A 21,712-nucleotide genomic window follows, 5' to 3' on the forward strand; every position below is an offset into this window, starting at 1 on the left:
AGGCACACATGTGGTGCATGTACTTCCATGCATACAAAACACTCATATCCATGAAAGTTAATGTACCTTTTTTTAAGTTATGCTTTATGGCTCAAAAAAAGTGAAGTGAACAGTGCTTTCCTGGCACTCAGGTGCCCCTGGGTTCGATCCTCACCACAGAAGGTGTCAGCACCGGCCCAAGGAGAAGAGAGAAGAAAGAGAAAATACTTAAAGTCAGGTGTAGTGTGGTGATACATGCCTATAATCCCAGCACTTCAGAAGGAGGCTGAGCCAGATGGGAGGCAACAAGTTTGAGGCTAGCCTGGGCTACACAGTGAGTTCCATACACCATCCAAGGCTACACAGCAAGACGCTACCTCAATTATTTTTTTTTTTATTTTAATGCTATAGTTACAAAACTGAGAGTGTGGTTTAGTGGTCGATAGAACCCTTGCCTGGCATGTTCAGGGTCCCAGATTCAATTCCCAGAACCACAAAAGAAAGAAGGGGGAGGAAGGAGAGAAGAGGGTAAGGGGAGAAGGGAAACAAAGAAAAATGGAAAAAAAGAAGAAAAAACTTAGTTTCATACTACATGGATAAATGAGATTTATATCAGCTAACAATAGCTTTAAATAGGAAGTAAACAGACATTTCAAAATGGGATTTTAGCTTTGAAGACAAAGATACCATTTATGTTAGCAATTTAATTCTAATAAAGATTACTTGAGTCTTTGTCTTTCACAGTGAAGTGAAAGTAATTGGTGACCAGAAATCTTCTGATAATTTGAAATTTTCCTGATAAAGTAAAATTTAAAAAACTACTATTATAGGAGGTCATATTTCTTAAAACTTTCCTAATTTGCAGTTTTATTAAACAAAAATTTGGAAACAAGTTTTGCTGATAGTTTTACCAAAGACCTATTTTTCATTCCCTGGATGTTCTTTGGTGTCACTAACAGCTGGATTCATGTATCTTATAGTCTGAATTGCATGCCACTAACCTGCAAATTAGTATAACCTAACATCTTATGCAATTAGTACAGCCCTAACATCTATGTGGCTGCATTCGAAGACAGGGTCTCTAAAGAGATAATTAATATTAAACAAGGCCATACTGCTGGTTTCTTTGCTAATCAACTGGGATCCTTATAACAAGGGGAAGAAGCGGCAGGAATATGGAGTAAAAACCACATGTAGAAGGTGAGTGGTGGTCTTCGAGGCAGGAAAGAACCTGCAACAAAAGTCGAGCTTGTTGGCACTTTTCTCTCAGTCTACCAGCCTCCCGGACACCCATGGCATGGGATCCTAATCTACCCAAAACATTTGTAATTTTACCCTTTCCTTCCCTAAATCTGCCCCCAGCACAGCTATATAATAATGAGATCTTCACTCACTAAGATCCTATATGATTTTGGTTTTTCACTAAATTTCATATTACTGTAGTCTTACTTGCACACTAATTTAAGGCAGTTGGAGATACATATTATTTTTTAATAAAATAGATTTTCTGTGGATCAGAGTTTGGTAAGTTATAAATCCCTTTGTCTTCCTTAGTTGTGTTTCTGAATTAATCAGCTTGGGCTGCCACAAAATATTGTAGCTAAGTGGCTTAAACAGTGGCCTGTATTTTCTCACAGAGCTGGAGGCTGGAGTCCCACATCAAGGCACCAGCCAATTCAGCTTCTTAGGAGGATTCTCTTTCTGGCTTGCAAATGACTATCTCGTCCTCACATGGCCTTTCCTTGGTGACAGTGTGGTGAGAACAAGCTTTCTTTGCTCTTACAGGGACACTAGTTTTATCAGTTCAGAGCTCTGCCTTTACAACCTCAATCAACCTTCAGTATTTATCAAGGCCCCGTCTCAAAATACAATCCACACTTCCTAAGGGTTTTAACTTAGGAGTCTTAGGGAACATAAGCATTTTTTCTCTAACAGTCTCTAACCATAGCAACTCACCTTTATAGACCATCTTTTAATAAACTGTTAGAGCTCCCAAACTACTCAAAGAGAAACAACAAAATCCACTACATATACAAACATTCAGATAAAATGCTGCTACTTTCATTATCAAACCTCCTGCCTCAGCCTCCCAAGTGCTGGGATTACAGTCATGTTCCATCATGCCTATTAATTTTTTAATGATATCAATGACATATGGCCCTTTTTTCTTTCTTCTCTTCTTTTTTTAAGACAGGGTCTATGTAGCCTTAGCTGACCTGGAACTCACTATGTAGACCAGACTGATCTCAAACTCATAGAAATCCACCTGCTTCTGCTGGGATTAAAGGTGTGTGCCACCATGCCCAGCACAGACAATACTAGTAAAATGTTACAAATGACTTGGTAGAAGAAAACCAAATCTGAACTACAGGAATGATCCTATGCGAATCAGCAGAGACTATATGCCTAAAAGACAGGCCATGAATACTACAAAAACAGAGTCCTCTGTCACCCCCAAACTGGCAGGCAATGTGGGAACAGAATGGGTGCTACTGAGTGGCCTTTGCAGAAAATAATAATAATTCAGGTACAGAGAAGGCAAAGTGCTTTCCTTTTGATTTAGCTTACACACGACTACATGGTCGTCTCATCTATGATCTATGCTCTGTTACATTTCTTGAAATTTTTACCACAGTACATCTAAAAGACAGGTGTCTTAAGATGGACCACTCAATTAGCATTCTCAACTGAAGTCTGCTCCCAAACCATCAGACTGGAGAAGTCTTTCTAGAGTCTATCAACGCAATACTATCAGTAAAAGCTACAAAGCTAAGTAAGTACGAGGCACCTACTTTTTTAATTACCATGGTTTCTCTAATCTATCCATTTTACCCCCTCAATTTAGCCAGCAGATTAACCTTCACAGAACTCCATGACTCCACTAATGAAAATGATCCCCCGGCCTATAAACCAAAGTACAGACTGCTATGCTTAACATTCAAGCAAGTCCAGTCAACCCTCCAAATTCTAAGGCGTCAGAACCCAAGGGTTCAACCAATACTGGAACAATCATCCTTTTCTAAGTGTCTGTATTGAGCATGTGCAGATTTTCCCCTCTTGTCCCTCTCTAGCGAATAGAGTATAATTACTATTTACATATCATCTACACTGTGCTCAGTATTATAATTAATCTAGAAATGATTGGAAGCCTGAGGGAAGATATGTATAGCTTCCATGATCACCATTTCCTCTGAAGGACTTGACATGTGCCAACTGAGGTTAGGGAAAGGTGTCCTAAAACCAGTGTTCCCAGGATACTGAGAATAGCTGTATCTCCATATTCAAGGTCCACCTGATCTTTAATTTTAGTTCCAGAAAATAACACTCGTCCCAAATTCAGTGCTCACACTTGCTCCTTACCCGAGACTTGACAATCTCTCCTACCTCTCTCATCTTCACCTGCCATCCAAAGCTTTTCCATTCTTCTTTTCTCTCTTTCAGAGAGCATTCTCTGATGACATCACACAGGCTGATTTTTTTTTTCTTCAGTCATCCATGCATATTGATCCAGAAACTCAATGGGCTTCTCAATTTCTTTATCCACGGTTGCTCAGGACATAGACTGAATTATTATTTACTATGCTTGTTTATCATTATTTGTGGGAAGGTTCTGAAATGCCTTATAGGTTGATTCTTGGGTGCAATTTTAATTTTAACTGCAGGCGATTGCCTTAGAAACCCCAAATCACACATCTTTCATAACCACGGAAGCTCACAGCAAAGGACTAAACAACTTTAGGTTAATTGGTGTTAATTTGTTTTATTTATAAGTTTGTGAATTACTTACACTTTTGTGCCTTTCTTAGAGACATCCAAGAAAAGAATGAACTTGACACCCTTGGAATATTTTGTTCAGTTGCTGGATAGTCTAACTTAGCTATAATTTGCTAGATCAACATTTATATGCCAGATCTATTACGGTAGGGCTTAATACTAGTTGTCTCCCCAACAGCAGTCATTGTTACATATGCACATAACTCATACCGATAAATATGTGATGTGTGAAATAACGGCTGTAGCATGCCTACATTCAAGTAGTTTCTATGTTAATGGAATGGAGACAGCTCTACCATCAAGGCAATTTCAAAGCACAAGTGCTGGAGGAAAACGTAATAATGTCCAAACTATACAGTTGTTAACAGATGTGGACTTTTCCCCCAGGGGCACTCAGCAGTCCATCTGTATGGCCATGGGTAAGGGGTGGCCTTGGGGTGGCCCACCCTCTGGATTCAGTCTTGCCTCCCGTCTTCACTTCAGCTAGGACAAAAAGTTTCATCTTCCTAGCTGGTGTAGAGCTTCCAGCCCACTGTGGTGAGGACTAGGAGTGATGCTCCCAGAAGCGGCACGGTGCCCGGCAGCCTGGTGACGGTTCAAGAACTGCCGTGGAAGTACCAGTAACTGCAACAACGTGACTGCTGGTCCCCTGAACTCACCCGGGCACGTCCAGGACCCCAAGTCTGGTCTGCCCTCCACCGAGATCAGCAAGGAGAGGCCTCGAGGAGCCACCGGCAGGGAGGGGTCGGCCGCGCGCGAGGCCCGGGAGGCGAGGGGGCGGGCGGGGCACGCGGGCGGGCGGGGCTGCGCGTGCGCAGTGTCCGCGCGGCCGGCACGCGGCGCTGCGCTCGCTGCTTAAATGAGCCGGGGCTCCCGGCGCGCGCCACTTCAAGGGAGCCCGCCGCGGGAGCGGGCGCCGCCAGCTGTCCTCGGCGCGGCGGGAGGCGGCGGCCGTCGGGGACCCGGCACGGCGGGCTGAGGCGCTGCGCCCGCTGCAGGGAGGCGGCGGCGTCCGGCGATGGGGACCGAGCGGAGCCACCGCGCCGGGCCGTGACCGCCGCGCCGCCGCCTCGGGCGCTCTCGGAGCGCCGACGCTGAGGAACATGGCCCTGGAGCAGCTCTGCGCGGTCCTCAAAGGTAAGCGCGGGCGCGGGCGCGGACGGCGCCCCCTGCGGGTCAGGCCGCGCTCCGCTCCGCTCCGCCGCCGCCGCCTTCGCGCCCTTTGTCTGGCCCAGGCCGCCCGCCGCCGCCGCTGCGAGCCAGCTCTAGGGGGAGCGGAGGCCGGGGGACGCCGGCGACTGCGCTCGCGCCTCCGAGAATTCCACGCCGCGCTTCGCAAAGTGTGTGAGGCGAAGGCCGGCGGTCCCCGGTTGTCACCGCAGAAAGTCGTTGCGCGCAGACCACAAAAGCCCCAACTCGGACGCGCTGGAGCGGTTTCCGAGAAGCCCCGCGACGCCCGCGCCTCCAGCGGGTCCCACCTGCTGCGGCCGGGAGGCTGCGACACCACTGCGGGCTCCGGGCTCCGCACGGCCGCCCTGCCCGCGACCCGCACACCCCGCGCCGCCTGCCTTCCCGGGATCGCAGGATCCTGCTGCCCGGTCTTGTGCGGAGGATGAACCCGGTCATCAGCGGCCGGCCGGCCGACAGCACGGAGCTCGGAAAGCCACTTGGCAGCTGCCTCTTACCCGAGGTGTTATGTCAGATAAATATTTCTAGATCGTTTACATTGAAGGCAAAGTTTATTCCGGAACTCGTCCTGGATTGATCCTTTTATAAATCTCGGGGAAAAGCACCGCCATTCACTAACTGACTTCCTTTTCCCCTAATGTTTTAATGACAAATGGAATATCTGAATGCTTTTTGAAGAAACGTTAAGACAGTGGTAATATTGGCATGTATAATTTTAGCACTGAAGCTGAATATTTGCACAATTACAGATGTTAATGTTTCCCTGGTCCGTGTTACCACTGTATTTTCAAATTTTGTTTTATTAGAAAGTTCAATAGAACTTTACTTTTCATCATTCTTGAACTAATGATGTTTTAGACAAACTTCATTATTAGACAAATATTAATAAATTCGTAGTTGACGTTACCACCATTGAATTTCAATATTTACCAACCCAGCTATACGCATCAATACTTGTGCCAAGATAATCAATAACCTTGTAGCAGTGAATATTTCAGTTAATCCATAAATTCTTAGTGATTCCTTTAGTAGAAAAAAAAAAACAAATCCAAAATTCTGTAGTTGCTTGTAAGTCCTGATTTCTGCAGTCATTCCCTTGGAAATTAACGTTTTATTTCACTCATTGATAATAAATGAACCCACATGCACAACTGGATTTCTGCTGCTTTAGGGGAATTGTTTTCATTGTGATTGTGAAGCCACCATGTTAGTGTTGCCAACACCATAATGACAAGTCCATCTGAGTAGCCTTCCGCAAGAAATCCCTTGGATCTGTTACACAGCTTTACCTGCAGAACGGGACGAAACTGAAGTGGATTGGGCAATCTCCATAGGTACTCAAGGAATTGCAGCTTGCCTGTGCCTTTTCAGTGGGTACACACTGCCCTCTCTGGCCAACGCGAATTGTTGCGCCTATCCGGAAAAGAGTCTGTGATGATGGCTGAGCTCCAGTGAAAACAGTGTAGTATCTGGCTTTTATTATTTTTTTTCAAATATTATTCAACCTGAACTATTTTTACATAGCAAAAGTATTTTTACAGCTCCAGAAAATTGTGCTGTTGTGGGCTTAACTAGAGAGAGAGCAAGCTTTTTTTAATTCTTCTATACTATGCTTTGTAAACATTAGAATGTGGTTTGGAAAGACTAAAAAAAAATGTTAACAAAATTTGAACCTGAGAAGGCAATCTGGAGGCTGAAAGAAAAAGGGAGGGCTTAGGCTTTACTGCACATATTGAATCATTTGCTTTTTAAATCAAATGCATGTATTTCCTATATAAAATAATAATATTAAAAATGTACTTTAAGACAACTACTCTTTTCCAGTGCTACTATTTACTTGTGTCCTGAGGCATGAAAAAGCATCCCTTAAGTGTCTTATAAGTGAATTTTATCCACATCAAGAGGCTCTTCTCTGAAGTAGCCATTTAACACTTGTATAATTATAGATGCTACTTACTCAAACACTTGTTTTGGAATATAATAGTCAGCTTCCAGTTAAATATCAAAAACGAGTGTGAAGTTATGAATAGAAAGTGATTTATTAAATTACAGTAATGTGTGTGTGCGCGCATGAGTGTGTGCATGCACATATGACATCGTACATGTGGAGGTCAGAACATGTGGGAGGTTGGTCTTGGGGATTGAACTCAGATTGTCAGGTTTGGCAGCAAGTGCTTTTGCCAAGTAAGACATCTTGCCAGCCACTAATTTTACTTTTCAAAGATGCTACTATTCTTTTTCTATTTTGCAGCAGTTATAACAAAAGAGTAATTCTGTTAGGTTATTTGAGCCTTTCCAATATCAGTGAAAGTGAATACTTCACTTCTGTTATTAACCACTTCAGATATTACAGAATTTGAGTCAACCTTTTCTCTATAGTATCTAGGCATTATAATCCTATGAATCTTCTATTGAGATTATGAACCAATTGCTTCTTCTCAAATACTGTGCATTTGCTTCAGAAAAAAATCCTGTTAAAGCAATTGCTATGCAAAGCTATATAATCTGAGGTTAAGTTTATGACATAATGGAGCTTAACTATTCCTTAGCCCTGTGTATTTAAAAGTCTTGTCTGAACTGAGTATTACCTTCTGTTCTTTAGTCTTAAACCTCCTCCAGGAAAGATACAGGGGGGACTATCCCTTTAACAGTAAAGCTTCTCAATACAGCCTTCTTAAAACTTGCCCACCACCTACGTGCACAGAGACAGTTTGGAATAAATTGTTTATCAATTGAAATTTCTTATTAAGCAATGATTTTATTATACTAAATCTTGAATTAGAGGCCAATTTACATTTTTAAACCAGTGTTTCTTAAGGGGGAAGAATGTGTGCATTACAAGGCAAGTTTAAATCAAAGCCACTTTCAGTCCTTTGGGAATACAATAGGAAAATGATAGACTCTAAATTCCATGACTATTTTTCAAACAATATTTCAAATTTTAGAGGCTTTACCTGTTCAGCATAATCTCTCATCTTCCTATGTATTCTTCGGAATAATTATGGATATTTGAAATGTGTTTCTGGAATACTTTAAGGTTAAGAGTGAGTTAGAAAGGAGTCTCTTGAGAGGTGATTTAACCAGGGATTCATTCCTAAGCTCTCCTTAATGGCAGAAGCCCTTCAGAGGCATTCTAACAACAAAAGCCAGAACAACACTTAAGAGGAGTATTTCATGGGAAACCACTGCCTTTCAACATGTTAGCATATTTCTTACAAAATGACAGAGTACCATATACTAATCAGAAAGTTTAATTTTGTTCTGGTTAAAGTTGGTTGGATCAAATATGCATAGAGTAATATATTAGAAATTACAGCACTAGAATATAGCAATTATTCTTTCAGATATGGCTTGATCACATGAAAATTTGATGACAGTTTCTGTGGATGTGGAAAGTCGACTCCTTTAATCAAGGTGTAGCATACAGACCTGCCCTCAGAGCACTCACTAACAGGATTGCCCCGTTGTGAAGGAAGGAGAAAGCACTTCTGCTGCACAGTCACTTTCTTATAAATGTGCCTGGCAGGATGATCAGCATCTATAGGTTGCAGTGATCAAATGTTTACCCAGCGTTCTCCACCAATAATATATGATATTTAAGTGTGAGTATGTTTTGTGCTTTGAAATCTAGTTGGTCAAAAAAAAAAAAAAAAAAAAAAACAAAGCCATCATTCTGTCTCTTGTGTTAGATTTAACAAACCTTACATTTACTGCTTAGATGCTCAAAACAGGAGTACCTGGAAAGAGACATGTTTAATTGCTAGAAAAGGTAAGTTGAGCCATGTTGATAAACAAGAGTAGTGTCTGGTAGCCAAATTTAAAAAAAAAAAAAAAAAGTCTGTTCTTTTCGTATCCTACCTGATTTATGCTCAAATAAAAAGCTAGGCTGTGCACATGCTACTTTTAAGTAAGGTGTGAGTTTGTCAGTTAGTACAGCTCTTTCAGTACTATGTGCAGTCAGATTCCTGCTTAGTCACATCATGTATTCATCTAATTTGTATGGAGTGCTACTATGGGCCAGGCCAATCTTCTAAGCAGTGAAAATATGTCAGTGAACCAGACAAACATGGCCCCTCTTTTTAATAAGAAGAAACTAAATAAGCACACATACACACATGACAAAAATCAGATGTTATAAATACTAGTGACAGTAGAGTAAGATGATTTTAAAAACCAGAATTTATTTAGAAATTAGAGAAGCTTCAACAAATCAGAAAGAATGAAGGAATCGGCCATGCAGAGACTAATTCTAGACGTATAACATGGGTTAGTTCATAAGACAAGACATTGAAGTAATGGGTCTGTGGACCTACAGAGAACAATCAGAAGTGATCAGGTGCCAGGTTCCACTGGACCTCAAAAGAGTGTGGCTGGTGGGTTTATTTTACATGTAATGGGAGTCTTTTGTAAAATTTTTGAAAGGCTATGATGTGATCTGAATGATACTTTGAAAAGATAACTGGTTGCCGTTGGCACAGTAGTCCACAGAGGTCTGTAGCACAACTTTTGATTGTCACCAAATAGCCATTACTCTTCTTCAGTAATTCTCTGAATTTAGTTAAAAACACAGTTATTCACAATAAAAATTGTTCCCAGACTCTCTTAGGGTTAGGTATGGTCATGTGATTTTGTTTCAGTGGTATATATAAGTATAAAATGATACGTACATCTTAAGGAAATTGCTGCTTTGTTATTTATAATAAACTTTTTGTTTTAAGATAATTTTAGAGTCTGGGCAAGTTTTGTGTTTGTTTGTTTGTTTGTTTGTTTGTTTGTTTGTTTTAATGGAAAAGGAATACTCTATGCCACGTCTTCCTGCACGCTGAGTATGATGCAGGCATGGTAAATATGGAAAGTTGTGATGGCTGGCAACCTGATAGCCACATTGAGTCTTGAGATGACTTTGGGAATAGAAAACCTAACTGAATAAGATAGAATGGTCTTAGTTCTCTAATAACAACCTTCACTTTGCTTTGACTGGTTATCTCTAATTGTTCATATGTCAGAAGTATGACAGTATCCTGCTTAAACTGTTCATTATGGTATTTCTGATACATATTCCAGTCCTAATGCTAATGTATGAATGCACAAATTGAAAGGTAACAAACTCAGATTAGTAGAGAGCTAGTAAATAGTCACAGAAATGAAAGTGGGGTTCTGTCAAGTAAAGTTAACCTGGAAGAAGTTCTTAGAGGGAAGAGGTTTTAAACATTGTAGAGGTGATTTTTCTAGATGCAGAAAGATTCGTAGCAAATGTGATAGGCAGAAACAATGAGAAATGTTTGCAGAGCCTTAAGAAAACAGTAAAGCAATTCACCTGATCAACATTACAAGAACCAATCAGCCCACCTCCTGTCCCATCTGTTATTGGCACAAACTTGTCTGTCAGTATCAAAGATGAAGAAAAGCAACTCTTCTGTTTCTTTGTGTGCTCATCCTATTGCAGTGGTCCTCACAGTACGACCCCGGGTCCAGCAGCACCAGCATCAATTAAAAATACAGATTCTTGAGTCCTGCTCTAGACCTCTAGATAGCTAAAAGTAAGTTCCACTCACCCACCACTGTCTGATCCGATAACCCTGGAGGTGACTGATGTACATTGAACTTTGAAAAATACTCTCTAATTCCTTTCTCAAACCTGAATTAGAATGGCAAGGTAGGACCAGCACCTTTTTTTAAACCATAGTACATTACCAGATGTAACATCCAAAAAGGTGTGCAGCCTTACAATCCAATGGCAGAATGTGAACACATCCTTTCTAATAGCCTTAGCAACACTTGGGTGAACTTACTAAAAAGCTAATTATTCTGGAAGGATCCCAATTGTTCTAGTTAGTAGGCTAATTGGACTTAAATTCAACATGGGTCTGGTAGCACATAAGGTGCTCATTTTATTCTAAGAACTACAAACTGAATGTTTTGGTTCTTACCTGAGTATGTTCCTATTTCAACGGTCAAGATAAATAACTCCAGGGCTGGAGAGATGGCTCAGTGGTTAAAAGCACTTGTTTTTGCAGAGGACTTGGGTTCAGTTCCCAGTACCAATATGGTAGCTCACAAATATCTGTAACTCTAGTTCTAGGGGATCTGATGAGAACACCAAGCACACACGGGTACACATACATGCAAAACACTTACATATAAAATAAATATTAAAAAAGATAACCCCAAATAAGTCTCAGCTTTGCTTACCAAGACTCACCAGTTAGCTGTGACTGAAAACAAATTTAACTGTCGCCAGTCAAACCTAGCACTTTCTTCATGATGCCATTCCTCATTTGTATAGGACTAAGCCAAAGCTTTGTCTTTACCAGCCAGCTCTCTTTGTTCTTTTAAATCACACTTGGATTTTGTACCAAAGGCTGTTGTTTCTTTAGTTTGCAAAATATTGAAATACAACCTGCTTATAGGTTTAAAATCTTTAACAAATTTGTATTGACATTTAGTGGTATCAGAATTGAAATCCAAAGGGCTCTTCCAGTTTTCATATGGTATTCTGAACCAACACATACGCAACAAAAAAAGGCACTTAGGTTCAGTTGTCTCCTTGGCTGTACCAAGCACACTAGGTAAAATCCCTTTGTTTCATACCCCTTCTGATTCATGTAGAGGTCTTGAGTTGTGCGAAGTGGCTTTTTCATTAGGTGCACACAAAAGGCGTAAGCCAAAGTTTAGGCTCTCTGCTGATAGTTACCTTCTGCCACTCCAGCTTTTTTCATGAGTCAAAGTTATATCCAGAAAAGTGGTTGATTAGTTCTTTGGACCTAGATAACCCACAGTGAGCTAAAACTTGTCTATTTGCTTGCCCATTTAAAACAGATAAAATACTAAACTTAGCTAGACAGGTGGCCCATACCTTAATCCCAGAACTCAGGAGACAGAGGCAGGTGAATCTCTGTGAGTTTCAGCCTGAGGCCAGCCTGGTCTACAGAGTGAGTTCCAGGATAATGAGGGCTACACAAAGAAACCCTGTCTCAAAACAACAAATAAAAAAATACTAAACTTGGCCAAAGCATTGGGAAGTATTTTTTAATTGGTGTTTCAAAGCTTATAAACAAGTCTAAGATTTCACTGTTGCTTGTCTCAGAATAATTTTAAACCAAAACTCAGCAAGTTTAACTAAGGAACTAAACACTTACCAACAAAGTTAAAATCATCAGTGCTACTAATGCAGATATAGCCACCATTGTTTCTACTTTCCCAGCCATCTACTCTCTACTTTCCACTCCCCTCTTCACACATCCCCCTATTCTCCAGGCTACCCTTAATTTTCTGTCCCTAATTTCCCTACTCTTCTTTTAATTGCACCCTTTAATATCCAAATAACTAGAGCTAGATTATATTGCTGACACTCTTTATACTAATTGCTGGAATGTTCAGCAATTCTCAGAAATTACTTAGTCCTCCAAACTGATCGTCCTGAATTCCAAATACATTTTATCACCTCATGTTTGTAGGAAATGGACAGGTTCAGGAATGGAAGCTAGTTGCCTAATGGCAGAGTCCCTTGAAGATTTGATAATTCACACACACAAACACACACACACACACAAACACACACACCACCACCACCACCACCACCACCACCAGCAGCAGCAGCAGCTAAAAGTCATTCTTAATATAAGACATTCCCATAAAGCCAGCCCTGTACCCTTAATCACTTTAATGTATTGGAACACACTTTTTGTCAAAACTTAGAAGTTACGGAATTGTGAAGAGACCGTAAACTTATTTGACTTGATCTTTAGCTAGATTCAGAAGCCTTCAACACCCTGGTCAAACAACAGGATTTCAATAGAGCAGCACGGCACCCCCATGAAACACCCTCTTTTAGCTAACCAAAACTCTATTGAAAAGGATAGGCATAAAACCACTCAAGCCTTTTCTAGGAGAAAACAAATTAAAAACTCCAGTTAAAAACTACCAATGGCCTCCACAGCTCAGTCAAAAGAACTGGTTTTGATTTTCTGCTTGGGTTCTGTAAACTGACTGTTTTGCAAGCAGTTGCTTCAAATACATGATAAAACTTCTTCACTCCTAACCTTCAAGCAAAACTAGGGAGGTTCCATGGTCATTTTTCTTACAACCAACTAGGCAAATTAAATACTAAAATTGAAGATAAATCAGTGCTGTGGTTTGGATATAAACTCGGGCTGATGGGATGGTTCAGAGAGTACTGTGCTTGCAATATAAGGCACAGTGGAGTATACCTGTAATCCTGGCTCTGGAAAGTGCTAGCCAGCCACTCTAATTAAATTGATCGGCTCCAAATTCATTGAGAAACCTTTTCTCAAAAAGTGAGGTAGACAACTTATCTACTGATAAGCTATACCACTGAAGAAAATGTTGTTCCCCCACTCAGCACCAGTAACTGCCCAGAGTCCCTCAGTAAGAGGTGGGTCGTCATGAAGTGGTGATGGGCTCAGTCTTGTGCAGATAACCACAGGTGTGGTGAGCTCATGAGTACAGTGGCCATGTCATGTCCAGACGACACTGTTTCACAGTACTCTTTCCTGACCTCAGGCTCGTCTATTCTTTGTACCTCCTTTTCCATGATGGTCCCTAAGCCTTGGAGGGGATGTTGTAGATGCCGTGTTTAGATGCAAACATTCCACAGTTGCTTATTTTCTAGTTTGGCCAGTTGTGAACCACTGCATTAATGAGTTGCTTCATTCTTGACCATTCATTCACTTCAAAATGAAGCTTCTCTAGTAAAGGCTGAGAGCAGCACTAAACTATGGGTATAAATGTAAGTATTTAGAAGGCATTTTAACACAGTAACTCCCTACTCCTGCTTTTACAAACAACAATAATTAACCTCAGTGGATCAAAATAAGTAAAAGACATCACAGTAGGAGGAGGCTTATTGAGAGAACCAGGATTTCAGATTTCAGTAATGGATTATATGTGAGTGTTTAAGGGAATAATGGAGGGTTTAAAAATGACTCAGAATTCAGTTTATGCATATATGAAGTTATCAAAGAATTGTGTGTGTGTGTGTGTGCGTGTAGTAGTAGTAGTAGTAGTAGTAGTAGTAGTAGTAGTAGTAGTAGTAGTAGTCGTAGTAGTAGTTGTAGTCGTAGTAGTAGTAGTAGCAGAGAGTGATTGAGGAAGACACCTGACACCAACCCCTCTAGCTTACACATGTACACACACAAATAAAGTATATTTTACTTTATCAACAAGTTAATTGTTTGATGTGCTTATTCTGAAAGGGCTATTGACAAAATAGTGCCTGGTAGGAGGAAGGAGGCTACTGGGGTTTGCCTTTGAGGGATATATCTTGTCTGAGCCCCTTCCTCTGCTCTATCTGCTTCCTGGCTGCTATGAGATGAGCAATTCTACTCTATCACACCCTCTCTACCATTACATGCACCCTCAGTCCAAACGCAGTGGAGCAGGCTACCTAGGACTAAAACCATTGAAACCGTGAGCCAGAATAAATCTTACTTTGTTTCTCAGGTATTTGTCATGGTTACAAATAAAATTGACCACAGCAGCTAATCAGATCACTTTTGGACATGGTGTTTTAGTTACTGTTCTACTGTGAAAAGACAGTGACCAAGGCAACTTATGGAAGGAAGCATTGAATCAGGGACCTCCTTAACGGTTTCAGAAGGTTAGCATGTGATCATTGTGGTAGGGAGTGTGGTGGCAGGCCTGGTGCTAGCTCAGTACATTCTGATCCACAAGCTTCAGGCAAGAGAGAGAGGAAGACTGAGCCTGGTATGGGTTTTGAAACCTCACAGCCCACCTCCAGTGATATAACTCTACTAATAAGGCCACACGTCCCAAACAGACCACCAACTGGAAACCAAACATTCAAATATGTGAGCCTGTGAGGGCCATTCTCATTCAAACCACAACACATGGGATAATCTGTTCCTTATTAACCTTGACACCCTCATGTCTCTTCCCCAGAGTTCCAAGTTCCCTCAGATGGTTGAGATGGTTACCCAATCTTTGACAGTTTCCAAATCTCAACCCTTTTCTTTCTAATAATGCTCTCTCCTATACTGGAAAGTTGCTATATTGCTTACTAATTGGTACAACCCCTGTGTAGATTTTAGGGAGAAATTTTGTGGACACAAAATCAAGCTCTTTCTTCCCAAAGGGAGAAACAGTAATATAATTAATCCCCACCAGAAAGCCAGGTTCTAATACTGCCACACCTACCTACATTCCAGTAGATTGACCAAGAACCTCTGGACTCATTCCAGTACTAATGTTGGTCATATCCATTCAGCATCTCCGGTTAAAATCCAGGTGGATCCTAAAAAATTTCTCACCAGTGTTAAATAGTCATTAGGTCTTTGTTAGCATTCAACTCATAGTGGATGATTTCACACATAGGCTACCTGTCCACTAGCCTAATGGAAAAGGATGGAGATTTCTTCAATATCTAATAGCTGTTAACAAAATAGTTATTCCTTAACAGCCAGTGATTGCTTGCCTTCGTACTTTATTGTTCAGTGTTTCCCTGAGAAGCCATTGGCTTCTGTGGTGCTTTTTTCAGTACATCCTCATAGCCAGTAGTACCTCTCTATTTTAACACAAAAGGACCAGCAGTCTACCTGGGAAGCTATACTGAAAGTCCCACCTACTTCTTTTTGATAATTCAGTATGTCTTAGCTAATATATCCTTCTAATATGGTTTCATTTTTCTTCAATATTAGGATAATCTATTTTTACATGCCTCACCCCAAGAAGCCTGTACTGAAAGCCTCCAATTCTGTCATAGCCTGTCCTCTAGAAGGTATAAGGACTCCAGTTCTGTCAAACCTCTATCACATTTGGAAGTTTGCTCTTGATGCCTAAAGATCTGGATCTTATCTTTACAGCCCTCAAAACATTTAGCTTCTCTTCTTCCCTGCACTAAAAGACAACTCTGGGGATTTTTAGGACTTGTTTAGTTACTCCCAGAACTGGCCACTAAACTTTTCTTTGGTGTTCTAATCTCTGTACAATTTACTGAAAAATTCCCGTCCTTACCATATTTAGTGGTTCTACAATGCAAAACGGTTCTTCGAGGATATCGGGAAGCAGTTGACAATAACTCCCACTTTGAGACACCCCAGTTACATTCTCCCTTTCCACATATTTATGTATGGGAAAGGAAGACACCAAGAATCCTACCTCAGCTCTAGGAAGGTAAAACAGACCACTGGGGTCAGTACAGACAGCAGCTAGACCTACTGGCCCAAAGACCATGTTCCTGTCTCTATGAGGTTACTGCCTCACTGACCAGTTATCATGGGATCGTCTTTCATCTGTGTCCCTCCCTCTCTTGAAGCTATTTTCAGCTCTCACTATACTGATGCCTCTGCTAGCAGCCCACCCGTGAAAGTCTTTTCCTCTTCACCTCATCTTCTGTCACTTGTTAGGATGGGTTAGGTTCTGCTGGTCTGCTTCCTCTCCCAGACTGCCGTGTCCCTGCTGTGGATAATTGGTTGATAAATAAAACGCTGATTGGCCAGTAGCCAGACAGGAAGTATAGGCGAGACAAAGAGAGAGGAGAGGGCTGGGAAGTGGAAGGCTGAGGCAGAGAGACACTGCCAGCCGCCGCCATGAGAAGATGTTAAGATACCGGTAAGCCACAAGCCACATGACAACTTATAGATTAATAGAAATGGGTTAACTTAAGATATAAGAACAGCTAGCTAGAAGCCTGAGCCATTAGGCCAAACAGTTTAAATAATATAAGCGTCTGTGTGTTTATTTTATAAGTGGGATTCGGGACTGCGGGGGCTTGGCAGGACCCAGAGAGAAGCTCTCCAGCTACATGCCCCTCCTGACTTTTTTATCCTAACTAATCAACTTCCCTCTGACTAGATGAACAAGAAACTCCTTTGTGGAGTAGATACTACAACAATTAGTTTGTAAAAGATTTTATCTCAGATGATCCAGTAGTCACTATCAAATCAGTTTTTGCTACAGTTTCCTTTGACAAGATTATAGAATTCAGACCCTTTTCTAAGGCTAGAGCTCCATTCACTGGCTATAGAAACCTTTATATAAACAGTAGATACACGTTGGGGGTCACATGTGTGCTAGGTGTGCTCTGGAAGCCCAGAAGAGTTTTACTTCCTTAGGACAACAGGTGAAAGTAAGGACCATGTCCTTGCCCGCTCATGTCACTCAGGTTCCAAGAGTTCAAACAAAATAAAGTACATGAACTTTAAATGGCCGTCTTTCAAGAAGCAAGCATATTAATGTCATCGCCTCTATAAGCTGCCCTGTGTCCTCCTCAACCCTAGGTTTAGGCCACCAACTAATAAAGGATCAAACTGTTTTCTGCATGGCCAGGAGTGGGAAATGGTTGGGGATGGGGACAAACAGGAACATCATTTGATTTAAAGACACATCTTTGGGTGAGTATAAATTGGCATCCTATCCTGCACAATTAATTTTTATCCTTTGTGTCTTGACTTTCTAGAATATTGACAAAGTGGTCAAATAGGAAAATCAATATTATTGGAAGCCCTTACTCATCACTGCTTATGAAGTATATTGACTCTGTAAATATGTCCCTGGTACAACCCTGGAAAGCCAAATCATGCTTCCAAGATCATCTCCAACTGTCTAATGGTCCATTCAAAGTCTGAAAAGGTTTATTCACTGTACCACTTCACAGGACACTAGTGTGTGTTGGTTATGGCTGGCATGTTTTCATCTTGAGTTGAAGCTTTCCCTTACCACTAGTCCAGAACCATGGAAAATATTATTCACCAGGAGGATCCCCTAAGAACTTTGTAGTGATGAAAGGATTCATTATACTAGACACGTTATTCAAATTGTAGAATCAACCTATCTATATCTCCATTGTACTTAATATCCCCAGTTGTCTAGATATATTGCAAGACCAATGAAGAAATAAACACCTAGTTGGTAAAAATTTTTGAGATATTTAGTCTGCCATTATCCAAGGTCCTTCCATTAGCTCCCCTCAACCCTCCACTCCCACAGGAAGACATTTTTATCTTCTTTTGAGATCATTACTGGCTATCCAATGCACTTAGTGTCTAAGTGCTAGACAAAGTATTTCACAACCTGTGCTCATTAGAGGATATGTGCATTGCTGGGAAGGGTTGCTTAACATCCTACAATGTACTGCTTACCTTTGTTAAAGATTCCTTCAACTGCATACCCTTGGTATACAAAGCTTACTCTTACATCCTAAAGCCTAGGGAGTGTATTAGAAATGATACTAGTTTAGGTTCCTTCTAGTCCTACTGAAGGGACTCCTTCAAGTACTATTAACGAACCTTTATCTTTCCCTCTATAGAAGCTTTTTTCCAACCTATATACAGCTAAATTAAGGGGTATAGGCATAGGGGTTCGTTTTCTAGGGTTGTACCATTTACAAAGATTTCCTGACCCTCCACTTTCAGCTAATGGACCTCAGCTCCTGCCACTAGTATCAAAATCAAGTTTAAAAGAAGCTTACATTACAAAAGAAATAAGATAACATCTGAGAAAGGAGCTTCTCCCAAGAACCAGGACAAGAACAGTACAGCTTCCAAATGAATTTGCATTTAGCTGAAAACTTGTGGATTTTCATTACACTATTTCCCCATGAGATACTGTTTTCTTTCTTCATAGTCCTATAACACCAATGTCTCTTTGTTTATCACTTTGACTTACATCCATTCCAGTTCTTTAACCCTTTTGCTAACACTCTTCTCTAAAGATCTTCACTACCTAGACTAGTTTGATCCACCATGACAGGAAATCATAAACATCCTCTAGCATAGTGGTTCTTAACCTGTGGGTCACAACCCTCTGTGGGTTGCACTTTAGATATCCTGCATATCAAATTCTTGTAATTCATAACAGCAGTAAAATTACAGTTTTGAAGTAGCAACAAAATAATTTTATGGTTGGGGGGGGGGTCGCCACAACATATATTAAAGGATTGCAGCACTAAGAAGGTTGAGAACCACTGCTCTAGCATCTCCCTGATCCTTACGTTTTCCCCACTCAGCTTCTTTGACATTGAAATACAATATTGATTTTTGTTATTGCTCTGGCTATCCTAGCCACTCCTCCTGCCCTGCACAGATCACCATCATCTACCCTCTCAGATCTTGGCCATGAGCAGAAACTTAATGGAATACTGGATATGCCATCACACCTCTACTGAAGCCTTTGGTATGAATAGCCTAATAATTCTCTGTTGTGTCAACTTCACCAAGGCCTGTTCTACAGTGTCATATCCTGAAGCCTTTCAGGAATAAATCTGCTTACTAAGATCTGTGAAGTCTCTTCCTTAACTTTTTACCTGCCTCGAGATTTAACTTTGTATCTTGAGCAGATCTGAAAAAAAGCTGCTTACAAAGCTAAACTCCATTGTTACCAACAAGAACCTTCTCACTTGGACTGGTCATCTGGAAAACCTACCCCCTCCTATTATAAGCCACAAGCCAAATGAACTACTGCCTGGGTGTCTTCCTCACTGACTTGATGTTCCTTTCTTCTTACCTCCCTATCCACTGAAAGTCATCTTAACCTAAAAAATATGTCAGAGCTCATTTGTGCCCCTGCTGGAATTATTTTCATTTGTGCTATGAGAACAGGTCTTGAGAGAGATTGGATGTACCACCTCTTGGATATCTGGCTGTGCCTTTTAACACCTTACACATAGACTGTTATTTCAAGCCCAAATAGCACACTGTAGAGAGAGGCTTTTAAAAATTATTTTAGAGGTAATTACCCTGATGCCAACCCTTCATTATAAGGATAACATCTGTGGGCATTCCTAAGGGTATGATTTATTGGGAGGAATTATCCTTATGGTTGGGCTAGAAATGGAAGAATGCTAGGATCTTTGCTAGGAATTGGTACCACCTAGAATGAATATGTAATTGGAAACTTTTACTATTCTGGGTTTTTAAATTTTTATTACTGGGTGTGTGTTGTACATGCATGCAACATACGAATGGAGATCAGAGGACAACTCTAAGGAGTCTGTCCTGGGGATTGAATTTAGCCTCATTTGGAAAGTGCTTTGACCCAGTCATCACACTGGCCCCTCCTGTGCTGTTAACACAGTCACTAGTCCACTGTCCAAGACCAGTAGGCCCCACCAGAGCTCTTTGGACTCCTGTGCTCATATACTCGTAAATAATAGTCCTTTTTGCATGGGGCAGTGTCAGTTCTGTTCTATGTACCTCAAATTGTACCTGGATACTTTGGGACAGATTGAATTGGAAAATTTCAGACTCTTAAAGTTGGCTAAATCTCTAAAAGTGTCTTAATTGGCACTGATTACCTCTTGTGTTCTGCCCCACCACTTTCAATGATTCTCTTCATACTAGGAATGACATTTGACTTCTCTTTAAGAGGAACAAAACCTGTTTTAACAGCTACTACAAAGAGAAACTCAGCAGACTCAGGGTAATGTTAAAACCTTTAAGACTTTGGGATTCATCCCAACAAGATACCAGAACCCAATTAACCCAAGAGATTTTGGAGATCTAACAGGTTTCTAGATGCCCTCACTAGCAGCTGGCTCCAAGAAGAGGGCCAGGTGACTGGCTCTAATAAAAATGAAGTCTGGTAACAATTTGCTGATGGAGGGGTGGGTTGGTATCATATGTACTTTTTTCATGGAGAAATGACAAACTAAACTTTATGGGTCCCATGCCTAGTCATATTCCTATTTCAGCTGTCACGGTAAACAAACCTAACCAATAAGCCATGTGACCTACAGTAAACTATGTTTTGTTTGGTTTGGTGGTTTGGTTTTAAGAGAGAGTCTCGCTCTAGCCCTAGATGGTGTAGAACTCACTATGTAGACCAGGCTGGCATGGAACTCAGAAAAATCCTGTCTTTGCCTCTTGAGTACTTGGGTTACAGGTGTGTCTTAGGGTTTCAATTACTGTGACAAGACACTGTGACCACAGCAGCTCTTATAAAGGAAAACATTTAATTGGGGCTGGCTTACAGTTCAGAGGTTTAGTCCATTATCATCATGGCAAGAAGCAAGGCAACATGCAGGCAGACATGATGCTAGAGAAGGAGCTGAGGTTTTTTTACATCTTGACTCACAGGTGGCAGGAAGTGGTCTGTCTCACTGGGCATGGCTTGAGCATATATGAGACCTCAAAACCCACTTCCATAGTGACATACTTTCTCTACCAAGGCCATACCTACTCCAACAAAGCCATGCCTCTTAATAGTACCACTCCCTATGAGTTTATGTGAGACAGGTACATTCAAACTACCATAAGGTGTACACCACCACGTGTTCACCACCACACTTAGCCTTAAACTTTAGATATCAACAGACAGTACTGAACACTTCGTCCAGCATGAGAACTTGGATAGGAACTTTATTTAAACCAATCCTTCTTTGTTCCTTTGGATCACACTAACAGTTTATGCCCATGGCTCTCTCCCCAGTTTGCAAACTGTGATGAAAGTCTCTCTTTTTGCCTTAAAATTTTTCCTTGCAATATTTTTTTGTTTTCATTAAGAACTGTATTTTTATTTAAATATTTATTAGAGTGAGTGTTATGAGAGACAGAGAGAGAATGTATGCCACATGTGTGCATATGTCCGAGGAAGCTATAAAAAGATGTGGGATCTCCTAGTGTTGTAGTTATAGGCAGTTTGAGTCTTTGGCTTTGAATGCTGCAATATTGGGTCTTCTGGAAGAACAGTGACTGCTCTTAACCTCTGAGCCATCACTGCAACCCCAAATCTACATTGTTTAATATTAATAAAGCTGAATTTTTTGGTTTTACATTTTGGTACATATTGCTGATGG

At 41.0% G+C, this 21,712-nt stretch overlaps 1 protein-coding gene across 5 annotated transcripts in view; it reads left to right on the forward strand.

Annotated features, from left to right (window-relative positions):
• The first annotated feature begins 4,668 nt into the window (after positions 1-4,668).
• Positions 4,669-21,712, forward strand: part of Neto2 (neuropilin and tolloid like 2) — a 72,775-nt gene continuing 55,731 nt past the window's right edge. The window contains exon 1 of one of the 5 annotated variants that reach the window (XM_052726814.1): positions 4,669-4,890. In XM_052726814.1, the coding sequence (XP_052582774.1) occupies positions 4,857-4,890 (34 nt within the window). In that variant the 5' untranslated portion in view covers positions 4,669-4,856. Of the gene's footprint in view, positions 4,891-8,420; positions 8,544-10,465; positions 10,482-21,712 lie in introns of those variants that run through there. The other 4 variants (XM_052726810.1, XM_052726813.1, XM_052726811.1 and 1 more) reach the window with 4 other exon arrangements.

This window comes from Peromyscus californicus, unplaced genomic scaffold (genome assembly GCF_007827085.1).
Source record: "Peromyscus californicus insignis strain IS unplaced genomic scaffold, ASM782708v3 Scaffold_8__1_contigs__length_139910024, whole genome shotgun sequence".
Classification (NCBI taxonomy): domain Eukaryota; kingdom Metazoa; phylum Chordata; class Mammalia; order Rodentia; family Cricetidae; genus Peromyscus; species Peromyscus californicus.